This window comes from Solea solea, chromosome 15, assembly GCF_958295425.1.
Source record: "Solea solea chromosome 15, fSolSol10.1, whole genome shotgun sequence".
In the NCBI taxonomy this organism is placed as follows: domain Eukaryota; kingdom Metazoa; phylum Chordata; class Actinopteri; order Pleuronectiformes; family Soleidae; genus Solea; species Solea solea.
This window is the reverse complement of record NC_081148.1, coordinates 15,391,225-15,417,786: the sequence shown is the minus strand read 5'-3', so window position 1 is coordinate 15,417,786 and position 26,562 is coordinate 15,391,225. Positions and strand designations below refer to the sequence as shown.

Here is a 26,562-nt window from a genome sequence, read left to right as displayed (position 1 = left end):
AGCCAAAGGAAATAAGGGGACTGATATGTTTGTGGGTGGTCAGGACAAATATGACCATAGTGATTAGCTACTCCAAATTTTTAAATATTATTTGTAATGTTGAAGTGTTTTTCTATTTCCAGAAAGTAAGTAAGTACGAAAGAAACCCAGAGAGTGGAGACAGTGCTGAGGACAGGCCCCAGATGTGATAATTAGTAGAAAGCCTTGACACCTGCTCACATAAGCAGGACTCTTATTTCAAGTAAAGAGTTGCAGGCTGTTGGATGTGTCCTCTCTGATTCTGTGTTAACTATGGCCTCTGTGAGAGTAGCTGTTCGAGTCCGCCCGGTGAACAAAAGGTTAACATTATGTCTGTTTTTAGTTTTTGAAATGAGTGCTCCGATATTTTTGACACAGTTTAGTTCACGTCTCCACTTTCCACAGAGAAAAGCAGCTGTCGTCCATGGGCATAATTCATGTGAATGGGAGCACCACAACCATTCAAAAGGTATTTCCTTTTTTTAAATCACAGAATAAAAACTGCATTTCATGAACTGCTGATGTCTTTGATGGTTTGTTTACATTGTAGCCCTCACATGTTCGAGGGGAGCAGTTAAAAGAGGGAGTGAAGGCCTTTTCATTTGACTTTGCATATGATTCAACTGACAAACAAAGCCCCACATATGCAACTCAAGAGAAGGTATCTGCAGTCTAATTGTTTTTGCTTAATGCATCAAAATGTCTTGTTTTACACAATGATTTTTATTTAATTTTTTAAAAAGACTAATCATTTCCTCTACTGATGTAGATTTTTCTTGACTTGGGCTCTGATGTATTGAAAGCTGCATTTGAAGGCTTCAATGCCTGTCTGTTTGCATATGGTCAAACTGGCTCTGGAAAATCATTCACCATGATGGGCCACAACGTAAGTAAAGCCCATGAGGTTTTGTTTTACAATTTATGTTAACATTAGTGTATTGACATTCTTAAATCATTTTTAACTTAAATGTGCGGTCCAAGAGATCAAAATATTGTTAATATAATATGATTGCATACCACAAATATCCAAATCTTGTAATTGTTGCAAGTTGTACTGAATGATGTTAAATTGTATTTAAAATCTAACCAGGATGTAATTCAAGTGGCATATAGGAGCGGGGGCATATCTGGATTTAGAGTTACAACACAATGAAATATTAAATGCATTTAAATCACCAAAAATCATAATTCCATATGTCAAATACACTGTAGATGTAGAGCTTGCGTGGCAGAACACCAAAGTAGTTTATTCTCCTCGCCACATCAGAAACTGACTGATCGCCTCATCAGACATCCCACCCCTTCTCTCCATTTATCTCCATGTTTCTCCCCACTAATCAGAAAATGTGATGAGGGCAGCAACCCATGGCATTTCTACCATTACCATGCAGCGCAATTGAAATTTCACATTACCACCGAGGTGTCTGCTTGTCTACCAGGAGGCTTGTGCAAGGTCATCAGCAGAGCTGCTGTCAACATCCCAGATAATTATATATGCCTGTTAATGCTTACTATCTGCTACTTTGTAATTAAAACAAGAGGACATGCAGCTCAAAGTGGAATTGCTTTTATGCTTCACTAATTCCATATCAGATGAGCTGCTGTTTGTGTTGTTTCACTAGTCTGTGCATGTGCTGAGTAGTGGTCACGCTCTCAAATGAATGGAACATAATGGGAGTAATTGTCATTTAAAAGTACACTATTTATAACACTGTCATTTTGTTATAAGAGCCTAATGTGCCACTTTCTCCCTGTTTCCCCCCCCAATGTCAGGAAGATAAAGGTTTGATCCCACGGATCTGTGAAGGCTTGTTCAAGGAGATATCTCACAGAAGCAAGAGTGATTCTGTGTCATTTCGTACAGAGGTCAGGTAAAGAACAATTATACAGAAAAAACCCTTAAGTCTTATATTTATGAAAACTGCCACCAAGTGCTGCAGAAGTTCATGTCTTATTTTATTGTTTTCATTATTAATTTTGACTCCAACCACCCAAAAGGAACAAACGCGTTTAGCTGACAGAGACTTTAGAAGTAAGGATGACAAAGCAAGTCTGAAGTTAAAGCAGTGTCAGATGAATGAGTTTTTACAGTTTGTGGTTCCGTTTTTTGTTTTGTTTTGTTTTGTATGACATAACTATACGCACACAACTTGGCTCATGATACTTGGTCAGTTGCCAAAATAAGTGTTCATGTTTTAAGGTCATATCTCCACAGCTTGTCGGAAATAGAATTTCAGCTGTAGCTCTGCTTTCTTCTGAAACCACTGATTTTTTTTTTTTCCTTCATGATGTTAAATCATCACACATTTTGCATTCTGCAGTGTTTCATATGTAACTAGCTTCATAACCCCCCCCATATTGTAATTGTAATAAAAGCAGCTATGCTTGTAGTCATTGAGAAACCATATAATGTTGTAATCAAGAAGAAAACACCCTGCCTGTCTGCATCCACATGTTTTTTTTTTTTTAAATCAGCCACTAAAAATTGTAATTTTGCTTATTACACACACTGCCATGGTATTGATTGTGTGCTTTGTTTTCAAAGTCAATGCCAGCACAATAATGTGCCTTTAACAACACTCCTGTTTTCTTAGTGAGAAGTGATTTTCAACACATTTTGTTTTCACCTGGTGCTGTGCCATTTGCAAAACAATACTGAGACCTTTTTTTTTTTTTTTTAAATCTTTATTTTGTATTTGTCTCGGCACCAGCTATTTAGAGATCTATAACGAACGCGTGCAGGACCTTCTCAAGAAGAGAACGACTTCACCAAAGAGTGGAGGATTGAGGGTGAGGGAGCACCCGAGAGACGGGCCCTATGTTGAGAGTAAGCATCCATTTTAAAAACCTTGGCTGAGTTTTATTTGAAATGCAGACAAAGTAACATGATAAAGTAAACCTTGTGTTCAGATCTGATGAAACGCTTGATACATAACTACAGCGACATGGAGGACTTGATCACGATCGGCAATGCCAACCGCACAACGGCCTGTACGAGCATGAATGACCTCAGCAGCCGCTCTCATGCCATCTTTACCATCCACTTCACGCAGGTGAACTGCAGCGCTCAGATGTTCTCCTTGCTGTCATGTTGTCAGTTTGAAAAGGTGTAAATGTTTTTTTTTTCTCAAGTCTCACCTTTTTATTTTTTGTTTTTTTAGCAAAAATTCAGGAGCTCTAATTGTCCCCATGCTTCTGTTGTATCAAGTGATCAAACCCAAATTCACAAACCAGGTTGCCTCATTGGGCTTTACCATCTGTAACAGGAAGTAAAATGGCTTAAGACTCGGGAAGAGGAGTTTTTTTTTTTTTTGTAAACCGTGTATTCCTCTCCAAGAGAGATGTTGCCTATACTAAACAAAGATGATCAATGCCACAGGCTTGCTTTGACTCGGATATGCCACGCGAGACGTTGAGTAAGATCCACCTGGTGGACCTGGCAGGCAGTGAGAGAGCGGATGCCACACAGACCACAGGCACCAGGCTGAAGGAAGGTGCCAACATCAACAAATCCCTGGTCACTCTGAGCAGTGTGATCTCAGCGCTGGGTAAATGACAGTTTTTGACACATCTATATCCAGTAATATGACTGTAGGCATTATGATATTGTCCACTGAGGAGTTGCTTCATCTACTTCAGCATTTGCCAATCCTGGTCCTCGGGGACCCCCTGCATGTTTTAGATGTTGCCCTGCTCCAACACACCTGTTTCAAAAGAATGGGTCGTTATCAGGCTTTTGTAGAGCTTGACAACGAGCTGACCATTTGAATCAGGTGTGTTGGAGCAGGGCAACATCTAAAACATGCAGGACCAGGATTGGGAAATGCTGATCTACTTCAATACAAGACACACATGTGTCTTTTCCAGTTTTATTATACTTTAGGTTCTATGTTTGCAGTTTCATGTTTGGTCCCATTCAAAATCTATCATTTGGGGAAAAATCTACTCTGATTAAAAACAACTTGAATGAACTCACTTCTAAATTGGTGCGAGCTATTTTAATTTAATTTTATACTGCATAGTGACCTTTCTGCTCCCCAAAAATCTACTGAGGATCTACTGAGCTTAGGGACGAAGCATTCCATGTCTTGCAAGGATTGTCCAGTTTTTCCGAGTTGATGTTTTCTTTCTGCTAACTCCCCAGCTGACCTTAACATAGGAGGACAGTCGACAAAAATGAAGCAGGTCTTCATTCCTTACAGAGACTCTGTGCTGACATGGCTACTTAAAGACAGCCTGGGTGGAAACTCTATAACGACCATGATAGCAAGTATGTACTTTTAAAGAATTTTCAGGCTGTTTCAGACACTGTTTTGTCTGTTCTTGAAAACGTATTGATCACAAAGAACATCATTTTCACGGAATGTTTTACCGCCATAATCAATATGTGTGTATTTGTCCCTGACAGCAGTTTCTCCTGCTCATGTGAACTACGGGGAGACACTGAGCACTCTGCGCTACGCCAGCCGAGCTAAAAACATCGTGAACTCTCCAACAGTGAATGAGGACGACAACGTGAAGGTTATCCGAGAGCTGCAGGCTGAGGTTACAAGGCTCCACAGGCTACTAGAAGAAGCTAATCAGGTCCTGCATGTTTGTACTGTAATATATGTACGTTGACCGTCTTTGATGCAAAGGTTATATTGTAAGTTTGGACTGTCTCTCACAACTCTAGGTCAAGAGTGGCGAGCCGTCTTCCCCTGTGAAAGTAGCAGAGGAGCTGCATCAGAACGAGGCAAAGGTGAGGCATACTAAATCAACTAGAGAAGACGAGGGTTTTGAGTCAGCCTCTCTAATAATACACCTTGTTTCCTCCAGGTTCTTGCATTGACCAAGGAATGGACCAGCAAATGGAGTGAAACTCAGAATATTCTGCAGGTACAATTATTATAACTGCCTCACACAAAACATAAAATTAGCTTGAACGTTTCTGAATAGTATAATTCAGTATAGCAATAACATAAATTTTTCATTTTCAATACCAAAATACATGGTTTTGGTGAATTATGTACAGAGATGCAATTTAAAGCTTGTATTAAATTATTTAAACAACAGAAAATGGATTCACACTGAGAAGAGCGTGTTAAGGTTTCATTAATTTTAACACTCACAGTTGGAAGCAGAAGTTTGGACAGACATTGCTGCTTGCAGTAAATACATCCTGCCACCTGGTGTCACTGCATGTCTTGTGAATAGGCACAGGCAGCCTGGAAATGGTAATTGGAGCAGAGTCAACCTGGCATTTAATTTAATTTTCCATCTATTAAGATTTAAATGGCATCCAAAAGCCAAGGTCATATAATGATTTTAAAGTTACGATACGACAGTATTCGAGGATTGTTACAAAGACGGACAAAACAGACATGACTTCTCCTTCAAATCAGAATGGTTTCTGACAGGGTGGCAGCCTCCTCACAACAAAAAATGCCACTGTTTGCCAGCAGAGTTTACACTGAACACTTTTCCTCCGTTGACTTTGTGCCCATCCTCCCAAATAACACCAAATGTCATTTGTTTGGGACTCATCGTGTTCAGCCAAGCAGCCTGTTGCATTATGCATTGAGCTGTGAAACGAGCCAGTCGTGAAGAGTGGAGTAACTTTTTTTGTTGCATGCCAGCAGTGTATTGTCTCCATCATTTCTTTACTTGGGTTTAAAGTTGGGCATGGAAATAGAAACTGTACTTTTTTTGCAAATCACAAAGGCTTCAGTATGTAGACATGGGGTTTATAATTGTGGATATTTAATGGCTTCAGTAATGGTAAATAATATATTTAAGTATAAAGTAGATGATACTTTGATGGTATCTTATATGGCAGTGCTCACATTTCTTTGTATTTAATTTAAACCTATAACACGATGAATACTGAAATGAAGCTTGAATCTTAAAACATTATCGGATATCAGAACAAAATGCAATCCATTTTTTTTCTTAAAGGCCCTAGTTTAGTGTTGTTGTTTTGGCCTTAAGGTCTTTTTAGCAGCCTATAAGTGATTTAAATATATGAAGCTATACATGCAAGAATTTTAAACGCACTGTACGCGATTATTAGTTCATATGTGCATGATGGGCAATTAACATTCTTCTGTGTGGGGTGGTTGGCAGGTGACCTTTAAATGGCTTGACAGCCCTTTATTCATGACACCGTATTGGAACTCATTAGCAGCTGTCATTGCTCCTAATTAAGAGGTCTTGATTATTGACATTTGGCACTTTTGTTTCTGACTCTCTGGCATATTAATTAAAGGCACTATATAGTGAATCTGTTTGCATGTTCAAGCACTGACGATTCTTTTGCTCCGAGGTGTTCATCTCTACTGGCACAGCTAACAGATGTGCCTTATTTAGATCTGTGCCCTTCACATGTAAACACACCTGTTTTGATGCATGATGCAATAGTGACATGTGGGTGAAAAGGTCACAGTACTGGTGACCAGCAGACGCACACCGGTGAGCGTTTGATGAATGACTCTATGGATTTGACATTTTGTCTTCATGTGCATTTGCTTTTGTCTGCATGGAGAAAAAAAAGAGATTCCTGCACTGAATGCTGCAGAGACGTTACACGTGCAGTCTATGAATCGCATAGTATTACAGAAGCACATCCTGTCCCAATTTTAAATTGGCCATTCAAAATTCTGTACCTGTTCTGGCATACAAATGCCGACTTTACTGAAGAAACATAATAATAGATCTCTTTTTTTTTCTTAAAAGTCCTTCAATGTGTTGTTTAAATTGATGGTTATTATATAATCTAAGCTCCGTATGGTTATTATAAAAATTGCAGTCTCTTTTTTTTTTTTTTCAACTCTTCCACATTTTGTCTTTCGTTTTGGTTAATTCTGTCGCCGAGCGCTAGATAAAATGTTGTGCTTTTGCTGCGAGGAGACGAGCTGACCAAGAGCAGTGTAAACAGAATTTTGAATTCTGTATTCAAAGCAGATTTAGAATGTAAAGTTATTCATCGTCAGCTTCCCAGATTGGTTACAGGGCATGTGGGGAAGAGAAAGTAATTAATATGTGATGGATTTCAGCGCAGCCTTTTACAGTCGGAGGCAGAAACAGATTGAGGAAAACGAAAAAGGCAAGAAGGTGATGAAGTGAAAGATCTTCTGCAGGGTTTATACGGCATATGTACTGTACATGTACAAACGCACACAGCGATTCGTGTCCATGTGTGGATTTGCGTACTCCTCCCACATCATGCTGAAACTCTGCATCTCAGTCAGATAAAATGAACCACAGTGTTTCTTTGATCGAGTTGTATTTGCCAAACATTGTGCATTGAGCACAAAGGCACAACTTAAGCTCTGAATGCTCTGAGGCTTGATCTGTTTAATGTCGATCTACTGTCAGCAGTTGCATGTAGGAATTTTTTTTTCACAACTTTTACATCTTTTTGGCAACATTTCTTTGATTCTTCACATGCCAGCAGATCCTGGCTCTAAAACGGGTATATTTTTCTTATTTATTAAATTAGATTTGTGAGCATGTCTTAAGTTTCGTTTGTACATACAAGGACTAAAATCAACAGTACACATTGATTCATTCATTCATTCTTCAACAAATGGCCGATGCAAATTATAAGCATATATATATTGTCCACATGTGCAAAATGATCATTAACGGACACGAGTTTCATGTAGCAAAGGTAATGGACTATGACAGTCTGAATCCTTTTTTTAATCATGTGTTGCATGCTGATGGCTGGAGTGTATTCATCTTACAACCAAAACACTCAAGTGGTTGGGTAAGGTCCTGCCTTTACATGCAGTACACGCATAACATGAAGTGCAGAGTATGTAAGTGGGAAATTGTGTAATATCTAGTCATCACCAACAAAAAGCCCCCCCCCCCTAACCCCGGTATGTGCTTGTCTGCTTTGTTGGCAAGTTGCAGCTTGACAAGGCTGGTGGGCAGACAGGAAAGAATCAATGTCTGACCCAGTATGGCAGTGCTCTGAAATGCATATTAACCAATTCAGAAACATGTACTGTCAAAATGCTGAGAAAAATCCATAAAAGTCTGTCCAACCACAGATGACTGCTTTATAGCAAGTCTAAACGCTGCAATTCTGGCTGCTGGTGTAGTTTGCAGTTAATTACAGTATGTTCACCCGCTGCCTCCATTTACAAGGCAGGCTTTTCTTTGTCTTTATAGCACACACACACACACACTGGCTGACTGACAGTGTGGGTGTGGTGAGGATCAACTTATTTTTTATTTATTTTTTGCTATGTGTGAATATGAGGATAAAATAGGAACTCATTTGTTCCTGGTGTCGGAGGAAAGTGACACAGTGCATTAATCCACCAGGCTGCTCCTCACCTCTAATGAAGTCTGAAGAATCCCTTTTAATTAAGTATTGGGACCAGGGTCGATACCTCTCCTCCTTCATTAGAAAAAGGGATTTCTCCCATCTCACAGTGAGTGAGGTTATGCCGCTGGTGGACACATCTCTCACTCCTAAGTCTAATCTATATGAAACTGAGCAGCAGGAGGAGGTTGAAAGAGCTGGGATCTAGTTTATGCAGAGTGTTGGTTCAGAATCCCCCAGAATGTGAAATTTTCTGCTCTGCCTCTTGGGAGGTACTTAAGATAATCCATGGCAATGCGAGGCATTAGTCCACTAGCTTAACAGAAAAAGACTTTTGATAGGGCCTCAACTTAGGTAGACTACAGGTTATTGAACCTCAGTTATTGCCCACAGAGAAAAATATTACCCCAGGAGTTAAGGTCGTCTTTGTGGCTTAATTGAGCATGTTGTTGAAAATGTGACTCTCCTGTTTTTGTTCTTTAAGCTTAACTCGTACTTTTTTTTTTTTTTTTTTTTAGGAAATAAGTGACATTTTTTAAACAAAGTTGAATGAATATAACTTTTAGAATGACAAGCATGCTGGAAGGTGGTGTGACTCATGCTTTGTATTTCCTCAGCAACTATTGTTGGAGGAAGTAAAGCAGTTCACGGAGTGAATCAGAGGTTTAAGGGTTACTTTCTAAATGTCTTTCTAAGATTAAATGCATTGATCTATACCACTTCTATCACATTGCGTTGAGTTGTAACACCTTTTTGCAGGGTTTTCTGGACAAGCAGAATCTTTTTAATTTGTCTACATTTTGAGTTGTGGTCTAAATTTATTTGTGGCTTTACAAAATAGCAATGGTCTGTGTAAAATGGACTTTTTTTGGTCATTTATGTGCTGATGGCAACATTTAATCACATTTTTTACCATGAGAGAGTAAAAAATAAAGAGAAAAAATGAGAGAAATTTCTTTCTTTGTTTATTTTCCATAATAATAATAATCTGTAGTTCCTATTGAAAAGCTGCAGTTTTACATTGAAACCATGGCATTTCCACTTCACATGGCAAAACTACTTTGACCCTCCACACCATTCTCTTGATCACGTTGTGAAGTTTTTATGTAAAGTTGACATACTTTATAAGCTGGGGCTGTTTTTAATGTCAACATACTGTGTTGATAGCTGTGTATCAGTAAAGGCAATGGTGCATGGGATGTAACCCACGAGTGAGGGTGGGTGGTGGTGGTGGTGGCACTGCTTCCGTTTCCCTCACTGAACACAATGAACAGTTTGACTCTCGCCATGAAAACCTGAATGATTAATGGTGTCTCTGTAGCCGTTAGCCACTCTACTGCTTCATGGCGACACATGGTTGGAACGCCACTGTTCTGTGTGGCCTTCAGGGAAGGAGGAGCAGTCGTAAAGAATTCAGTTTTCTGCTGGTTGCCATTAAATGTCTGTCACCGTCATTTTTATGGTGTTCCAGCCACAGTCAATTGAAAGTGTTTTTTTTGTTTTTGTTTTTTTTACCCACTTGCTGAATATTCTCTTGTGTCTTCCAGGGAGAGGCTGTGGTTCTGAGGAAGGAGGGAAGTAGAGTGATTCTGGACTGCCAGTTACCTCATCTAATAGGCATTGAGAAAGATCTACTTGGCAGTGGCATCATTCTCTATTATTTGAAAGTAAATACTTTATTTTCACTGGACAATTCACAAATTCTCTATCATTTAAAAAAAAAAAGAGATGTGGTCAAGAGTTGCTCTGGTTAGTTGCTGTTGATACCAACTTGTGTACAAAATAAATACTTGTTTAATGTCCTTTGAATCATTGTAGGAGGGGAGATCACGGGTTGGGAGTGACAAAGCATCATGCAGTCAGGATATTGGTGAGTCAAGGTTACAACAGTATATTTCCAGCTGCTGTGTTGTACATTGGAATTAAAGTATATTTTTTGTGTCTTTTCTTTAATTGTATTGTATTGTAGTGCTTCATGGGCCCGGGCTCCTCAGTGAACATTGTGTGCTTGAGAACCACGCTGATGCCGTGACTCTGATCCCTCAGGACGGCGCACTGTGTTCAGTCAATGGCTCTGTGGTCACCAGCCCCTGCCAGCTGACTCAGGGTAAGCGTCTGTGCAAGGATAGTTCGCTCGTGATATTCTTTAATGAACATGGAGGGGGAAGAGTCATCCGTAATAATTTCCCTTTTCATTCACATTTTTTCACCAGTGGGGTAACAATTACACTTCCATTTATTGCCAGTGAAGTTATGAGATCACTGCATCACATCTGCAAATGAAATCCACTTTATGTTGCCGTCTCTCCCACAGCAGCGTACTCGGGACATGAGTGGATTGTGAACACGGCTCTCCACAGGGCAGATGCCATTTCTCTTACTAAACATTTTGAAGGGCGAGAGGCCCCAGACAAAGCTCCAGACAAAGCCCCAGGCCCTTCATTTAATTGGCAGATGGACTTGATAGGGCCGACAGGTTTGAAGTGGGCCACATCATTAACCTTTCAAAGGACAGAGCCAAGCCGAGCTGAAACTCATGCCCCCCTGAGCCGGCCCCGCTTGCCGGAGCTGGGATCTTTCCCTTCTTGCCGCTTTGCTTTCCAAAGATAAAAACTCCATACAGAGCCAGACAGTGAAGTGTCTGGCTACGCTAGTCTCTTTATAACCATTTCAATTTATCCAATATCCCCTTCAGAAATGGCTGCATCTGAAGCTATTTTCTTGAACAAATGATAGTAATTTTCAGTCCAAAAGCAGCTGGAATCCATCACAGGCTGCCCTCTCAGGTGCTTTGTCACTCGTCAGAAGTCATTAGTAGAAGCAAGATTAGTATTTGCTGTTCTGAGAGAGAGGAGTTGGAAAATGGAGAGGAGAACCTCACGGAAATCCGTGGATATGGCAAATATGAGCTTGAGTCTGATATATAAACCCTAATATCACTCCAGTTATGTAGCTTTACAAGACTTCAAAAGGTTTCCTCGGACCAATTTCTCTGGTAAATCATCCTCCTGGTTCAGGTCATACTGGGGAATTTTGTTCCTCAATGCAAGTCATTCGCTTTACCTCGGTACAGGAGGATGTTGTAAACCTATTTTGTCAAGTTTCCCCAAGTTCAGTGCAGACTAGGCTAACTGAAAACCCATGATGGCAGGAACGTTCTCAAAGCTTAAGTATTTTGCACCTTAATTATAAAAGAATTACTTTCCTACCTTTTTACTGTCACTTGCATCTATTATTTGAATCATTTTCATAGACTTGTAGCAAAACAAATGATAAACAATTGGAATTTAAAAAACAATGATTTTTACACTGTGTAACCTCTTGGATTAGGTCCAAAAAGCAGCCCTTTCATATTGGAATATACTGGATATTTACATATTAAAACCATATGTGGCATAGGTTACAGGCCTGAATAAGGAGTAAATAAACAAGGACACACTTAAATTAAATTAAATAGCCCAACAAGTATTACAGTATTAAACCATGTTTAATCTGAGGGTGGCTACTAACATTCACAAGGCATATTCAAATATGTTTCAACAAACAATTTGCATGGGTGACATGGCCTCACCATTGCCACCTATTTATTTGGCACACAGATTCTAGTTGAAAAATGTTATCATAGCACCACTAACTGGTTTACTGTCTTGTGGGGGGAAAAAGAAATAACCCCGACAACAATCATTTAAGACAAGGGCTAGACCTCACTGCGAAACCAACAGTAGATGTATGCATTGCAGTCACTCTGTTTGAGAAAATGAAAGAATTATCACGAGAATGAAAGTACAACACAGAGCGGCTGGATGAAAAGGGAGATCATTAAAATAAGTGATGCGTCCTGGAATTTAAAAATAATTATTCAAAGTCTGATTTGAACTGAAACTACCACTAAGCACAACTTTGCTCCCTCTAATAGAAGAAGAGAGAGGGGGGGTTTCCTCCTCTTGCTCCATTTCCTCGGTGCCTGTGCTCAGTGTGATGCATAATTCAGTGGTTGCTGCAGGATTTATACCAAACCGTAAATATGATTGTGATTTGCCACTTTTTTCACACATTACCTCTTCGGTTTCCTCCAGGTAGCATCATGCAGCTTGGACATGGAACCATACTGAGGTTTAATCACCCAAGTGAAGCTGCTCAGCTCCGAGAGAAACGCCAGGTACAGACAGTTAAACAATCACAGAGGAGCTCGATCATGTTCACGTACTGTTCTGCTGTTTTTGTAAAGCGGGATTTCTAGCCACAACTTTACTATGCATCTGTCACTTTGTAAAACCAAGTCAGTGTCGTGCACTTTGGTTCCATCATCTGAAATCCTTCAAAACACAACCAGAAAAGGGGGCCTACTGCCCACTTTTCATCTACCACTGCTCCACTGGAGACTCATATTGACTGCCTCACAAAGAAAGCTGCAGACAAGCACATCATGAACACTTTCTTCACAATGTTGTTCAGTCTTTGACCTCGGAGAGATGGCCAGGTGCAGCGGCTTTCAAAACCAGCTGCTTTTCATCCATCTTGCACCAGCCCCCTCTTGGCTTTCATTCACTTGTATTTGTTTTTGTTTATTTTTAAACGAGCATTGTGTGAATACACACAGTCGTGAAGAAACTATGACCAGTATTTCTTTAGTATTTTTCAGCTTTTGGATTTGTATGTCTAAGTGGGTGTTTACATGGCAAATTACTTATTTTTATTCCCCACAAATATTGTATTTTTACTGGCCTAGTCATCGGTATCTACAGAGTTGAGGATATGATGCCACCTCAACAATGAACAGCCTTCATGTGAACATTCTTCCCTCTAGACTTGTTTTTACATCAAATTACACAAGAAAAGTTATAGTATCTACAATATATGGCATAAATGCTGGTTTGCCAGTGTCCTGGTTCCACAGTTGGGGACTATGAAATGCAAAGTAGATAAGCGACCTGATAAATCATTGATAATGACAGCTTATGATACTACTGCTATTATACTTGGTATAGTTTTGGTCACATTTTCAATGATGTAAGTAAAAGTCATTGTAGGATGTCAAAGAATGGGAGTCCTTGAAAAGCCTGCAACCTAAACTGAATAGTCTTTAAGCATTTCTTCCTGTGACTTGTATCTGTTTTGGCAGCCTTCTGCTTTCCGTCATTGAAAGTGGCTATACAATTACAAAACAAGCACAGCCTCTCTCTGCTGTGGTTCTTTGACATTGATTCTCACAGAGATCCATTGGCTTCATCTGAAAACTGAATGTTTCCACATGTAAATGTTGAGTAACATCAAAGTTCTCATTATGGATTATTTTAAATGGCTGAGGTTCACTTCCGGCACAGTTGCATCTTTGCTTCACCGACAAGAGAAAAGGATCATCACTGGATGTACCATTGCAGTGATACTCTTCGCCCTGGCAATGAAGACATACTGGTCAAGTCCGCTGAGTGGGAGTGCAGAAGCCCCAAAACCAATTCAGGAATCTGTCAGCCCCAGGATGCAGATGGATCCTTCAGGTCTTGGAGAGGCTAACCATTGGGCTTGGATGTGCTTCAAGCCGGCAAAATCCAGGTCCCTAGTCCTGAAGAGAGGGAAGGTGACTGATCGGTTCCTCTTCTCCCAAGGAGGTATAACATACCATTAGTCACAGAAGTGAAACCTCTGCAAGAAACTCCAACAAGACCAGTTGCCTACAGATGCAACTCCTTAAGATCCAAAATCCCAGATGACAGGAGCTTCACAGACATTCCCCTCAGGTTTAGAGTGAAAATATCGAGACACTGTTCATCCAAACTATAAAAACGCTGTGGAACTAGAAGAATTGGCCAGGTGGCGAGTTACAGCTGCACTGTTTCCAGCCAGCATAAATGGGCATTATATTTTAGGAATGTGTAATTTTATGCTGTTCATTCTCATTTTTGGAAACCTTTTATAATTCAGATGAGAATCGGACAAATGTTGCCAAAGTCCTTCAGTCTCCCCTTTTTTAAATTCCGTTAGCACTGATGTACAACATACTACAATGAAACCATTTTTTAATTGCAAATTTAGCATTGGCAGCTGTCACTCATTGCTTTTCATTTCACAGCATGGTCTCATTCTGTTGTCTGCAGAGCGGGCTGCTGTCTGACTTCAGCTTGTCATTGACTGACCTGTCCAAATCGACCGAGAATCTGTCCAAGGTGATGCTGCAAAACCCAGGGTGAGGCTAGTGCAGACGTGTGTGCACTGTGATTTTTATTACCACTATTATCATTGAGAGATTTTATGTTCCTATAGGAAAACTATTTCAGTGAGTAAAACATGGCCAATGTTTGTTCTCTTGACAATAGACACCTTAACAACACAGGACAGATCTCAGCATCCTCACATCACATCAGTCTACAGTAGTGTAGTTTAATTTCTAATCATAATAAAATGTATTGTTACAACTATGGAGTCCGTTTGAAAGTCAAGATCTGTCCACTTCATTAAATCACATGTCTGTACTGAAAGAGACCTTATATCTCAACAGGTAGACTGATGGATATGCTGAAAGAAAAAACATACTGCACGGTCTTATTCAAAAAAAAAAAAAAAAAAAAGAAGCCACACGGATAATTTAAATGACGCTAAGTACTATGGCCTACCAAACTGTGAAAAACATTATGCTAATGGCACATCTTTATACCCTGCCTGCCACTGCTTTGGAACTGTGACAGGCCATTGATTTGTTGACCTGTCACTTTGTGTCCAAGTGTTCATTGAATTAGTGCCCAGAATCCAATTCACTCCCTAGTGATTTCCCATCTTCTGAATAAGTAGTGAGCAATTTGAAAACACAACTATAGTCTGATTGGAAAACCTTAATGCTTTACATCCTGTGGAGCTGTCTTCACATGTAATATCATTAACAATGCTGCAGCCCACAAAAGTATGGCTTTGGATCAGGAGGCTTAAAAGGCTTTTTAGCAGCAGTGCTTCTAACTGGAAGTCTATTTTCACTGCATCTGTTCATTACTGATCAGATTTGATGGTTCACATACCTACAAATGTCTTGCATTTAAACATGACTGTCAAATAACACACGTGCTCGCTTAAATCAATTAAAAAAGAAAATGTAATTTGTAAGGCCACTGGAGATAAGAAGTGCCTTTATTGATTTTTTTGAAATTAAGAAATGGGATGTAGATCAGATATGCCATTTCAGTCATGTAAAATGGCTACACTAGACTTATATCTTATCTAGGAAGACACACTGAGGTGACACAGGTCTGATATGAATACTGGAATTGACGTTTGGATTTCGGTGTGGGCCTGGTAATCTGAACATCTGCTGCTCATCCATTCTACCTTATTTGTCTAGTATACAACTGAACAATCCACACAGTTTTCTGATGCTACAAATGACTTTCTGCAACAAGCCAGTGGCATAGAAGCTCCATGGTGTCATTGCAGTCCCCTGTTTATAGCTGATGATATAATTAAGGGGATTTTCACACACTTGTCATTGCTGTGGACTGATGATAATCAGCCATTCTTGGGGCAATTTTCTGCTATGCCTACCCAGTTGCAACGCTCTGGCTTTTAGTCCATTGCCTGCAACCCTGTTATTCTTCAGATATCAGAGGTTGAATTCTGCATAGAGGATTATTGCAAGATTGCTAATGGCTGGTTGTTACGCAGGTAAAAAGCTGAAAGTGGCATTTTAGGAAAAAGGTGGGAATCGGTGATGGACATGAATTGAGTTTGATTGTAGTCTGTAGGAATTAATGGCAGCACAGCACAACAACACTGTTGGAATTGCTGAACATGTGCCATAAAATATTAAATTATGCCATTCAGCTATTATTCATGTCTTGAACTATTTGCCTTGAACCATTATTGGTTCAGTAAGGTCTTTTTTCCAGTTCTTGCTTTGATATGAATTTCACCCTTGTTCAATTTGTTGTTCCCATGGCATCCATTTCCTTGTAGCATGCACAGATCTTAGTTTGCCCAATACTTTTGGAAATGGTACTCGGCAATAAAGCAAATAATTTGAATTCAAAGAGTGGCTGTGGATATCTGTTCAGCGGTGGGAGTGACGCAACATATCAATGAATTGACCCACAGTTGCCCGTGGGTCTGCTTCAAAGCAACAGCGGCAACCAGCCCGTTCTCAGCTACATCAGACAAGAGTGATGACAGGAAGAGGCTAACTACTGTGACCTGCTGTTACATCATGGGGCCACTTCACATCTGTATATTTATCCACATTTATATGCAAAATTCAGGTGCAGTTATGTCGGCAGAAAACCGATTCCCTCACTTGCCCATGCCTCTAAGCATAATGTGTAAACACTGATTCATCAATTCCACTTAAAGTTGCAACAGCACATCGAATCCCATCAGTCATTAAAGTAAACATTTGTTCATATTTTAAAACGAGAGGGTTCTCAGTTATGATTTATTCAGTCAGTTTACAGTACAGACTGTAGAGGTTTCGTGTTGGTGAAGAGTAATGTAATTATGTTGAGTCACATTAAATTTCTCATTTGGGAAAATGATTAATATTGGTTAAATCTTTATATATCTTTTAGCTTCAAGATGCATACCTGTAGCAGAGGCAAGAAATATTTTATTTATGTATATATATTTTTTTTTATATATATATATTATATATTCATTCACAACTGTCCAACTGGACCAAGGCAAGTCTAAACTTTTAAGAGCTTCTTGTGTGTCAGCTGGTGTTTGAGCCATGCTGCTTTTAATGGCCACCATAGCTCTGGGAATCTGTAGCACGACGACCTTCACAGTATCATCCATCCTGGCCAGAAAGCCAAGTACAAACTTCACTATTCGCCTTCAACGACCACCAACAGGCTGTTATTAAGAGCTCCCATTTTCTGAAAGTGTTTTTACACTGGTTAACATCCATCACTCCAGTACAACTTGCCTCCTCCCGCTGGAAGCTTGAGTGCAGCTAGAAAGATCTAATTTTCAAACTGTTTTTTTTGTGCGTTTCTCAGGGGAAGAGCATTTTTAGTTGGCACTAATTCAAATATTTTATTTGGAGTTTCTGAAAACAAAGACTGGAGACTTTTGAGAGTATTGTATTGGATCTGGCAAAATGGACGTCTTGTAACATTTGAATAATTAACCTCATACAATCTAAACCATCTGTGTGTGTGCATGTATGATAACCAGGGGGATGGAAAAGAAAGAGAGGCTCAACCATCAGGAGGTGGTGTGGCAGCAGGTCCAAAAAAGCTTGAACAAACGCAATCAGGACATCAAAAGACTTCCAGAGCAAAACAATGAGGTTACCCAACAACAGAGAGAAGAGGAGATGAAGGGGCCAGAGATGGAAGAGACTGGTAATGAGTAAGTAAGAAGACAAACTGTGCTCCCTGTGGTGATATTAATGAATCCTTTTGTCTGACACTGTAAACCTCTGAGTGATGTGTGCAACAGGAAAACAAAAAAAAAACGTTTTCAAGAAAATTTGGTCAGCTTCTTACACTGATCCCAGATTTGTGTTTTCCCATTTACTTGTGAGTATAACTACATCATGGCCCGCAGGACATCCTTTGTACTGATCCTCAGGCTCTGCAGAAATCCTTTAAGCATCACTAGGACCTGAACTGCACCCTTCTTGTTGTCAGTTTACTGACAGAAATCATTTTGAGCTGTACTTTTGGGTTTTGCTCCTTCTCCAGGGTGTGCTGGGTTTTGTATGCAAATCCTCACATCAACATGCACAGACTCTATTTAATTTCACAGTTAGTTGAGTGGCGCCGATCCCATGCATCCATTTTGGCTGTTTGCTTTTTAAATCTAATGAAAGGCTTTCAAAAATAATTGAATTTACATTTGAAAACAGAGCTTGGCTGCAAGTATTAGTATAACCACAGCTTTAATGTGCATGTGCCTCCTCCTATTAAGACTTTTTTTTTACCAATAGAATATGAAATTAACGGTCCTCTTTTTTTCAGTCTGATAGATACGCTGGCCGCAGAGATGGAGAAGTCCAAAGTGCCAAGCAGCTCTACCACAACAGAGAAGCTCATTACTCCAGTATGTATTCACATTTTGTTTTTTTGTTTAAAAATTAATTTAATCTATGGGTAGAATTGAATGACTTTTAATAGTTTTTAAGAAATATGGTTTAGCACGGTGTGTATGTAGCTAGACGGTTCCTTCAAGACACTAATTATTTGTAGAATCATTTACTTTTGTTCTTGGAAAAAAAACACAAATCAGTATGAACCTCCCAAAGCCAGGTGCACAAAATACTTTTCCTTTTTTTTTTTTTTTTTTTTTTATTATTTAAACCCTATTACCATCTACTCTAGGGGTTTCAAAGAAACTACTATACATTTGTGAAAGCATATTGTGATGAGAGCACTTAAATTATATTCTGTTTATTCGCATACCTTCACTCCACTTTCATGTGCATGTTATGTATTCAAATATTTATAAATGCTCACTTTTTTGGTTGGATGATTGGTTATTTTAGGTCCTGCAACAGCTGTCTTATTTTGGAAAAAAATGATTCTGTACAAAACATGTCAGAGTTTTAATTTCATCTCATTTTTTGCTCCTTTTCTCATTCCCCTACACAATGTAAACTAGGCCAAACTTGGAAAACCCCTTGTCCCTCATGCTGATATTGAGTTAGATGGAGACAAAATACAGGGTGGAGTAAGCACTAGGGGAGGCCACAATCAGGAGAGGGACTTGTGTCATAAATCAAGGCCAGGGCTGATGTCTGAAAGGCCGTGGAGAAAAGCTCAGACTGGGCTTGGAGTTTCAAGTTATCAGGGAGAGGTTTGGTCAGGGGATGCCAGCCTCCAGCAGACAACTGTCCTGGGCCTGGGTGATGGATGTGGCATGAAGCCAGATGGGAATGCTAACGAGATCCAAGATTTTGTAGCCGACTGCTACGAGAGGAGACTCAGCTCTGGTGGGAGCTCATTAGGCAGTATGTCCCACCTGCAGAGTAGGAGAAGAACTACCTCCACGTCTGTCCTCCCACAGACCAACACTCACTCTCAGATGGACAAAAAGCCTCAAAGCCGTCAGGTGCCCTCCCATCCACCAGAGCAAACAATCTTCGAGGGGCAGTTCTGCAATGGACAAATTGATGAATTTGGACCTTTGGAGGAGATCCCAGGAGTGTGTTTGACGGAGATGGAAGCAGCCACCGTGCAAAGCTCAGGACTGGGCTCTTTGGTTAGCAGGGTCTCATGGATGGTCCAGGATGCAAGACGTCTCCTCTGGAGCTCTCGCTCAGTATTGCAGCAGATCCGGGAAGAGGGACTACAGCATTTTGGAGCCCGGCATGTCACGTCTCTGGTCAAGAAAAATCATGTAATGTCTCTTGTGAACAGCCAGGTCCTCTCCATGGTGAAAGGGAGCTTTGTCTTCTCTTTGTGCAAGGATAGTCACATTTTTGCCATAATGAAAGACCTTCCGCTTATACAGCACATTCACATGGAGATAACTGAACTACTTCAGCCTGAGGTGGCAGATGAGATTATTCACGGCTGCATTAATCCTGATAACACACGACCCCTGGTCCTAACACCAATGGAAACTTTAGGCAAAGTAGAGGAATTCCCAGATGATGATGATGATGATGATGACGATTTAGAAATCTCAGAAAATATTTGGAAAAGGAGCAAGGACATTGTGGATCTGCCGAAAGTGCAAAGCATATCTTTCATAGATGTAAAACAAGATGAACTGATCACAGACCAAAGGGTTACTCGTGTGTATAAAGTCGGAGATCAGGGTTTCAAGAACTCGAGGACGGTGGTGAACACAATGGATGTCCAAATCTTCAGTCAAATCTTGATAACATTTCCTGACTCCCTTTCAAATCTACAGACTCTTCCATTGCAAGATGTTATAAATGTTTTGAACTCTACCATCACCACCACAGTCATCACCTCTCAGAAGATTTTAGCTCTCTTTTGGCTGAACGTGGCTAAATGTAGCCAACCTCGTCCCCGTCCTGCCCTCCTGATCCTGACAGAGAAGGGCCTCTACACACTGACCACTGACTTTGGGCCCCTGGTTCTGTTCAGTCATCTCCCATTGCTGCAGCTGAAGGAGGTGCAGATAGGCTTAGCAGGCCAGAGTCTGCGTTTGATGGGCACTACAGAGGAGAGCATCTTGGGTGTCTACACTCACAGCCAGAAGCTTACCAGGGAGCTGTGCCGGGTCTTACTTGGTGCCATCTGCCCCAGAGATAACAGGGTCTCTCAGCATCCACTGCTCCATGGAGATTTGATGAGGATGTCTCTAGACTGCAAGGTTCATGTTCCTGACCTGCTGATGGATGCTAAATTTAGGGTTTGCTGCCAGTTTCAGAAGAGACGAGCTGATCTGATTTACCTCCTTCATTGCAACATGGACCAACCTGCAGTTGCGCTGGGACAGGTACAGCTCCTACTGTACGTAAGTGTAGGGGTGTGCATCAGTCCCACTATGCATGGTAAGGAACTTGCCCAGCTTTTTCTTACCGATACCTATCTTGGTCTGGTGCAGGAAGATGCCGTCTTTCATCCGACTGCAGGCTGTGTCACAACGCAGCCCTACCGTCCCCCATTCCATAACTTAACTCTTCGTCAGCGCTCACATGTGCGCTGCATGCTTCTGCACGATGAAGACGAGCACGGAGTTGTCAGACTGGATGTAATCCTGGGAAATGTGAGGGGCATGGGTCACCCTGAAAGCATGACAGAGGCAGCTACCCCTCCTGCACAAGCCTTTAACTCATGTCTGTGTGTAGAAATGTGGAAATTAACTTTCAGTTGCTCCACTGAGGCTGCCTGCCTGATTAATCACTTGTCAAATATCTGATCAAGGACTGAACAGCCACGAATGAACAGCCCAGCTTGAAAACTCACTCACTGAGGGGGCTGTGGAAAAACTGCCTCCCTACAGACTGTTCAAATGACAGCTTCACTGATAACAAAGCCAACTATGACCTACTTTGAAGTTTCACTGTTTATTTGTTTCTCTGTTCTTGTCATTTTCATATTAAAGTACAAATATTTTAGTTTGTTTTGCAAAAATAAATAAACAGATGGTTATGTCTCGTGTTTTAAATAGAAGGGTCAGCAAACAATTTTTAGGAAATATTTTAACCAAACTACTTAAATTGTCTAATTTTGTACTATGTGAGTCCATTGTTGTACATTTTAAATGTTTTTTTTATTTTATTAAATTGCTCTTTTGAAATGGGTTTTGTTTGAAGTAATAAAAGGAATGTAAATCCACTGCTGCTCTGGAGTTTTTTGTCTTCCATTTAGAATTAGATACGCTCTGATAGGTGAGCTTTTATCTTGTGGGGAAAAACAAAGTATTCAGAGTCAACATTTCAGTTATCTTTAAAGTCTAATATATTAAATTTTTCTTCTCTCTCTACCCTCCTGTGATGTTATAAGCTTCTTGTTTACGTTCAGCCTTTTCTCTACTATGAATATGTATTCCACTTTTTTTAAACTGAACTCCACGTTAGGAAGATGTAGTGGTGTCTGAGCTAAATATGTGGTTGCTGTGCACGATGGCTTAATGATTTACCCGTCTGTCACCTCTGTCCTCTCCACAAAGAGCTGCTTTAAATTTTGGATAGGTTGATTATGCCGCATCTCAGAATGAGCTTGAGCTTGATTCACATCCATAGAGTTGAAGCTAAAGACTATCTACTCTGTTTCCTGCCTCAGTGACCCCTTCCAGCGTGGAAAATTACAGAGGTGGTATAATGCAATCAGACCCCTTGTCAGCCCCAGCATGAATGATGGAGATTTGGCCTTGAATGAAGAAACACATCATACCTTAAAGCTGTGAGGTTTGAGCCAGGATGAAATCTCGAGGATGTGAAAGGATTGTTTTTCTCCCTTTTGGCTTCAGATGGTTAATTACCGTTCAAGGCATCGACTGCGTGTCATGTCCTCCTATTTAAAAAAAAATAAAAAATAAAATAAAATAAATAGCCCAAGATGATGCATATTAAAATGAAGATCTGGTGTGCAGAAAAAAAGGTTTGAACTATGGATTTAATTTCCCATGGGCTAATTTCATCTTGATATTACATCAATGCCATTGTGCTGCATATGGTTATTAAGGGTTTAATATAAACGGCAAAAGGAAAGACAGCAAGTGTCCTGCAGATATGTACATAAATCAGGGCAGCGCTTGAAACCAGGCAGTTGTAGTTTGGTTTAAGTTTTATTATCCTTTCCTTTCAGTGGCTACAGATGGACTTTTTTTTAAAAAAAAAGAAAAAAAGATGTGCCCTGCATCAAAATCCCTATAATCAGGAATTAAGAACAACAAATGAAAGTGCCACAGCCCTTATATCTTAAAGAGTGGTTTACCAGAACCAGAGGGTATAAAAGATCTTCCTTCCTGATAACACCACATATTATTAGGGTGTGAATATGAGGTGTTATGGGGTGCATGAGGGGGTGTGATACATCACCGAGGACTGCTCATGCCTTCCCCACCATTGAGGACACTCAAAGGAAGAGCCATACTGTGCCGTTTTTTTTACACAATCTTGCCCGACAAACTAACGGCCTTAATGAGTTAATTCTTCTTACAGGCGCTGAGAAATGCCACACAATAAATCAGAATGTTAGAAAATGCTCCACAAATGCAAGATAAAGGAGAACCGTTGTTGTCCACTGAAAACGGTCAGAGCTTACACATGAATCATAATCTTAGTGCTCATGATTGTATTTTTAGTACGTTTCACCAAATACTCTCCTTAGATATTTATATTCCTTTACTTCTTCGCGGTCACATTTAATAATTGTGCATGCACCTACTTGCCTTGGATTAGGAAGCGTGATTGCTTTACCTTCTACTATGTAAATGGTGGCTGCCGAGTTTCTACATCTGCTTCTTCAAGACCATACATGTCACTCCCAGTGTTTTAGTAAAATAATGTATTCATGAAAATTGGCTAAATCTCAGTTTTGGAACTGTATTTTTCTGTTGAAATGGGAAACCCACGGATTGTGATGTTGAGTCCACTCAGTGGTTTGTGTGTGAAATCTGTCCAGGCTCGCGTTGGACACAGCCAGGTTAAGGGAAGTGCAAACTCTCGAGGCGCAGACAAAGGCTCACTAGCAGGCTCCCAATCTATAACCATTATTCTGAGTAATTTCCCACTGGGTTCCTCAGCCCTTATATGCACTGAAATAGACAGGGTATACTGGGATAATTTGTTTACCATCTCCTCTGGAAGCATGTGAACGTGTTACAGTCATGTCTCTCAATGCTTAGCTGTTGACGGGCTGAACGTTTATTTTTATATCTATCTTGGTCACTGTGGCAGCCTGAAAAAAAAAAATCAGTGATTGACTGTGATTGTTTTCTTTTGAAGGCTAATTCACAGTCTAGTATGTTGTACATATACACACATACAGATGGTGTTGCATTCAAATTGTATATTTATCTTATTTTTTTACATTTTCTATTGTATTTTAATTTAACATTAACAGGTTTACAGGTTTTTTTTTTGTGCCATTACTGCCCTGCAGATTTTTGCTTGTGGCCAATGTTCTGACTGCGAGTTTCTAATTAGCAGACTACATGTGCAATATTGGAAATGCTATTATTTGTGAATTAGAGTAAGCCTTGTATAGTGACAGGCCTCATTTCCTTTGGTTGTCTGGTCTGTGCCTTATGATGTACTATATGCTCTTGAGTTGTGTCCCATGGTTTAATTTGTGCACTCTCGAATGAGTATTATGGGCTACTGAACAGCTCTGATGACGTACAGCGTGTCCCTCTGAAGGTTGCTGCTGATTTGGAGGTTTTTGAGGCTGCGGTCTAAACAGCGTTGTCCTGCTGACAAACCACAGACGTAATTATGTTCATGTGTTTAAAGGATGAGGAAGCAAAGTCATCATGACTTTTGTCACACACCATTATATTCGCATCATTTTCTCCACATAGCTCACTTACAAATCTAAACTGCTGCCCTCCTGCTCTATGATCCATGCTGCTGATACGCGTATCCGTTTTAGGCCAATTTAGGCTTATACACATGTGCTAATGGTTATCTGTTTATCACGCGTCGTAACTTTTCGTAACAAGTGACCATTTGTTCCAGGCCATTAAATCGTGATTTTTAATATTTGTAAGTAAATACTTGCATTGTAGGTAAAACGTGTCGGGTGCACGTCCTCTGATCTCACTTCACTAGAATCCTGTCGTCTCTCTGTGTTTGAGGAGCCTGGAAGAGGAATAGCTCTCACAGTAGATTACACTCCTGTCGTCATTATCACATGCTCCTGAATCTCTGCTGTGCTAAGTGATGCCAGGTTGTTGTCGGGACGTGAGGAAGTATCAACTCTAAACAGGTTTGCACGTGTTTATTGAAATATATCACATTTATAGTGCACATAGTTGGGAGGACATTATTATTATTATTATTATTACAATAGAATAACCATTCTGGATTAGTCTGCAATTTTGAGATAATGACTAAAACACTGTTTGATGTGTGTATGTGTGAAAACAGCAGGACGTGTGGATTTGTGCATTAGTCGATGGAGACAAACCAAAGTTACATCAAGGCTTTTCTTTTAAAGGCTTTATGTCAAGGACACTTTTTCAAGTTCACTTCAAGCTGATTGGAAGTCTTTTAAATGTCCAAGCGTGTGCCCCCCCCCCCCCACTGTTTTAAATTCATGTCACTCAAAGGCAGCACATCGCAATTAACTTCTTTACTATAGCCCGTCTAAAGAGAGCCAGTGTTTTCCAGCAATGTCAGGTTTTATCCACGCCTCTGATGGAATGTGTCGAGGTTGAATCTCAAAGGACGCGGACACTGTGGCGCCCTTAATGTCACTGGCATCTTTGTGCGGCACTCGCTTGTGAATGTCTGTCCGCGGGCCAGAGGAAACTCTTTGCTCTCTGAATGGATGAGTTTGTCACACAGTGTCATTTTTAAATTGGACTCCATCTCTCCCGATCCACCCCTGCGCAGTTTTGGACCTCACATGAGCTTCATTAGCATTTGCAGGGACTGTGAGACATTTACCACCATGGATTGTGACAGATTTCACAAGCTCAATTTTACTGTTGCCCTGGGCGGGGGGGCAGAGGCGGTGCACACCATCTGCTGATTGTGACTGTACCCACCACTTTCATAAGAGGCTGTATTGCTGTCACTGCTGACAGTCCTCTAATATTTCTGGTATGTCTATGAGCCATGTTTTCTGAGCATATAGGAACAATATTAAGTTGGTAGATTTCAAATATTGTACATCAGATTTTTTTAATCTGATGTTTCATGTCCTGTTCTGTGAAATGATGATAATATCTCTAACCTCATTCTTCCCATGACTCATGACTTTTTTTGGCCTTCAGTTGTTGTACAGGTCTGTATCTATATATAAATATAGAGACAAAAAAACCCCAATTCTTTCAGGTGATTGTACAAAAATGAAAGTATAATTATTTCATATTCTGTTTCTGCCAAATGGAAATGATGTCGCCGAGATCTTACACAGTGGACCTTAAGAAATGAAACCATCTCAGTCAGACCTGGTCCGTGAGTAACCTTTGTTTGTTTTAGAAACACTCTGCTAATTAGTGTTCATTGTAATTACTTACCCATGTGCTTTCCCTTTTGTGTAATTCTTTTTATTCTTAAATTGAATGTGTGGCGTGTGAGCAAAATGCCTTCAAAGAGCGGCGCAGTTCATATTTGTGCTGCTGGCAGGTTACTGCACTCCTTTGATACCAAAAGTACTTCTGATTACATTCCTCTGAAAGAAGACAAAGGTACTGTGCGGCAGGTCGCGCAGGCGAGGAGCTGCTCCAAGTGGATTTGCTTTTGCATGATTTTCTCAAGACTAAAAGTTGGAGAAAGGGATGGAACCTCGAATATTTATGAGTTGTGCTTAAGGGAAGACATTTCCACAAACTAAACTCAAAGAACTAGAGACTGCATATTCTACTAATAAGAACCGCACAGTGTTTTGTTGCATTACATTAGTTTAAAGCAGCAATGAAATGCGTTTGAAGAGTCCATGCGTTTTTGTTGTGGGCACCAGCCACAATATTCTAACGCCGTTTGTATCTGTGTGTTGCCTTCAATAAACTGCAGTTCCCTTTTTTTCTATGGGTTTACGGTCAAAAAGTTGGCTCTTTATAAATAGGCTGAGGGACGAGTGAATGATGAGTACGGCTGATGGTAGTCAAATGGTGTTGTTACTTGTAAATGCACATCGCGTCAACACGGGTAATTT

At 40.3% G+C, this 26,562-nt stretch overlaps 1 protein-coding gene across 1 annotated transcript; it reads left to right on the top strand.

The window, feature by feature from the left end:
* Positions 1-254: 254 nt before the first annotated feature.
* kif16bb (kinesin family member 16Bb) lies at positions 255-21,417 on the top strand. Its single transcript, XM_058651872.1, has 20 exons — positions 255-338; positions 424-487; positions 569-679; positions 788-904; positions 1,792-1,889; positions 2,730-2,845; positions 2,929-3,071; positions 3,398-3,566; positions 4,163-4,288; positions 4,427-4,602; positions 4,694-4,759; positions 4,837-4,896; positions 9,883-10,002; positions 10,154-10,205; positions 10,305-10,442; positions 12,412-12,494; positions 14,431-14,519; positions 17,489-17,665; positions 18,277-18,358; positions 18,917-21,417. Exons 1-20 carry the CDS (start codon positions 292-294, stop codon positions 21,149-21,151), a joined length of 4,269 nt encoding a protein of 1,422 aa, XP_058507855.1. The 5' UTR covers positions 255-291; the 3' UTR covers positions 21,152-21,417.
* Positions 21,418-26,562: the final 5,145 nt, after the last annotated feature.

Excerpts from the sequence above, each read along its gene's own strand:
- kif16bb (XM_058651872.1), top strand. The coding sequence starts at position 292 with ATGGCCTCTGTGAGAGTAGCTGTTCGAGTCCGCCCGGTGAACAAAAG. Across the intron at positions 339-423 it reads GTCCGCCCGGTGAACAAAAG|AGAAAAGCAGCTGTCGTCCA; the intron begins GTTAACATTATG and ends CACTTTCCACAG. Across the intron at positions 905-1,791 it reads TCACCATGATGGGCCACAAC|GAAGATAAAGGTTTGATCCC; the intron begins GTAAGTAAAGCC and ends CCCCAATGTCAG.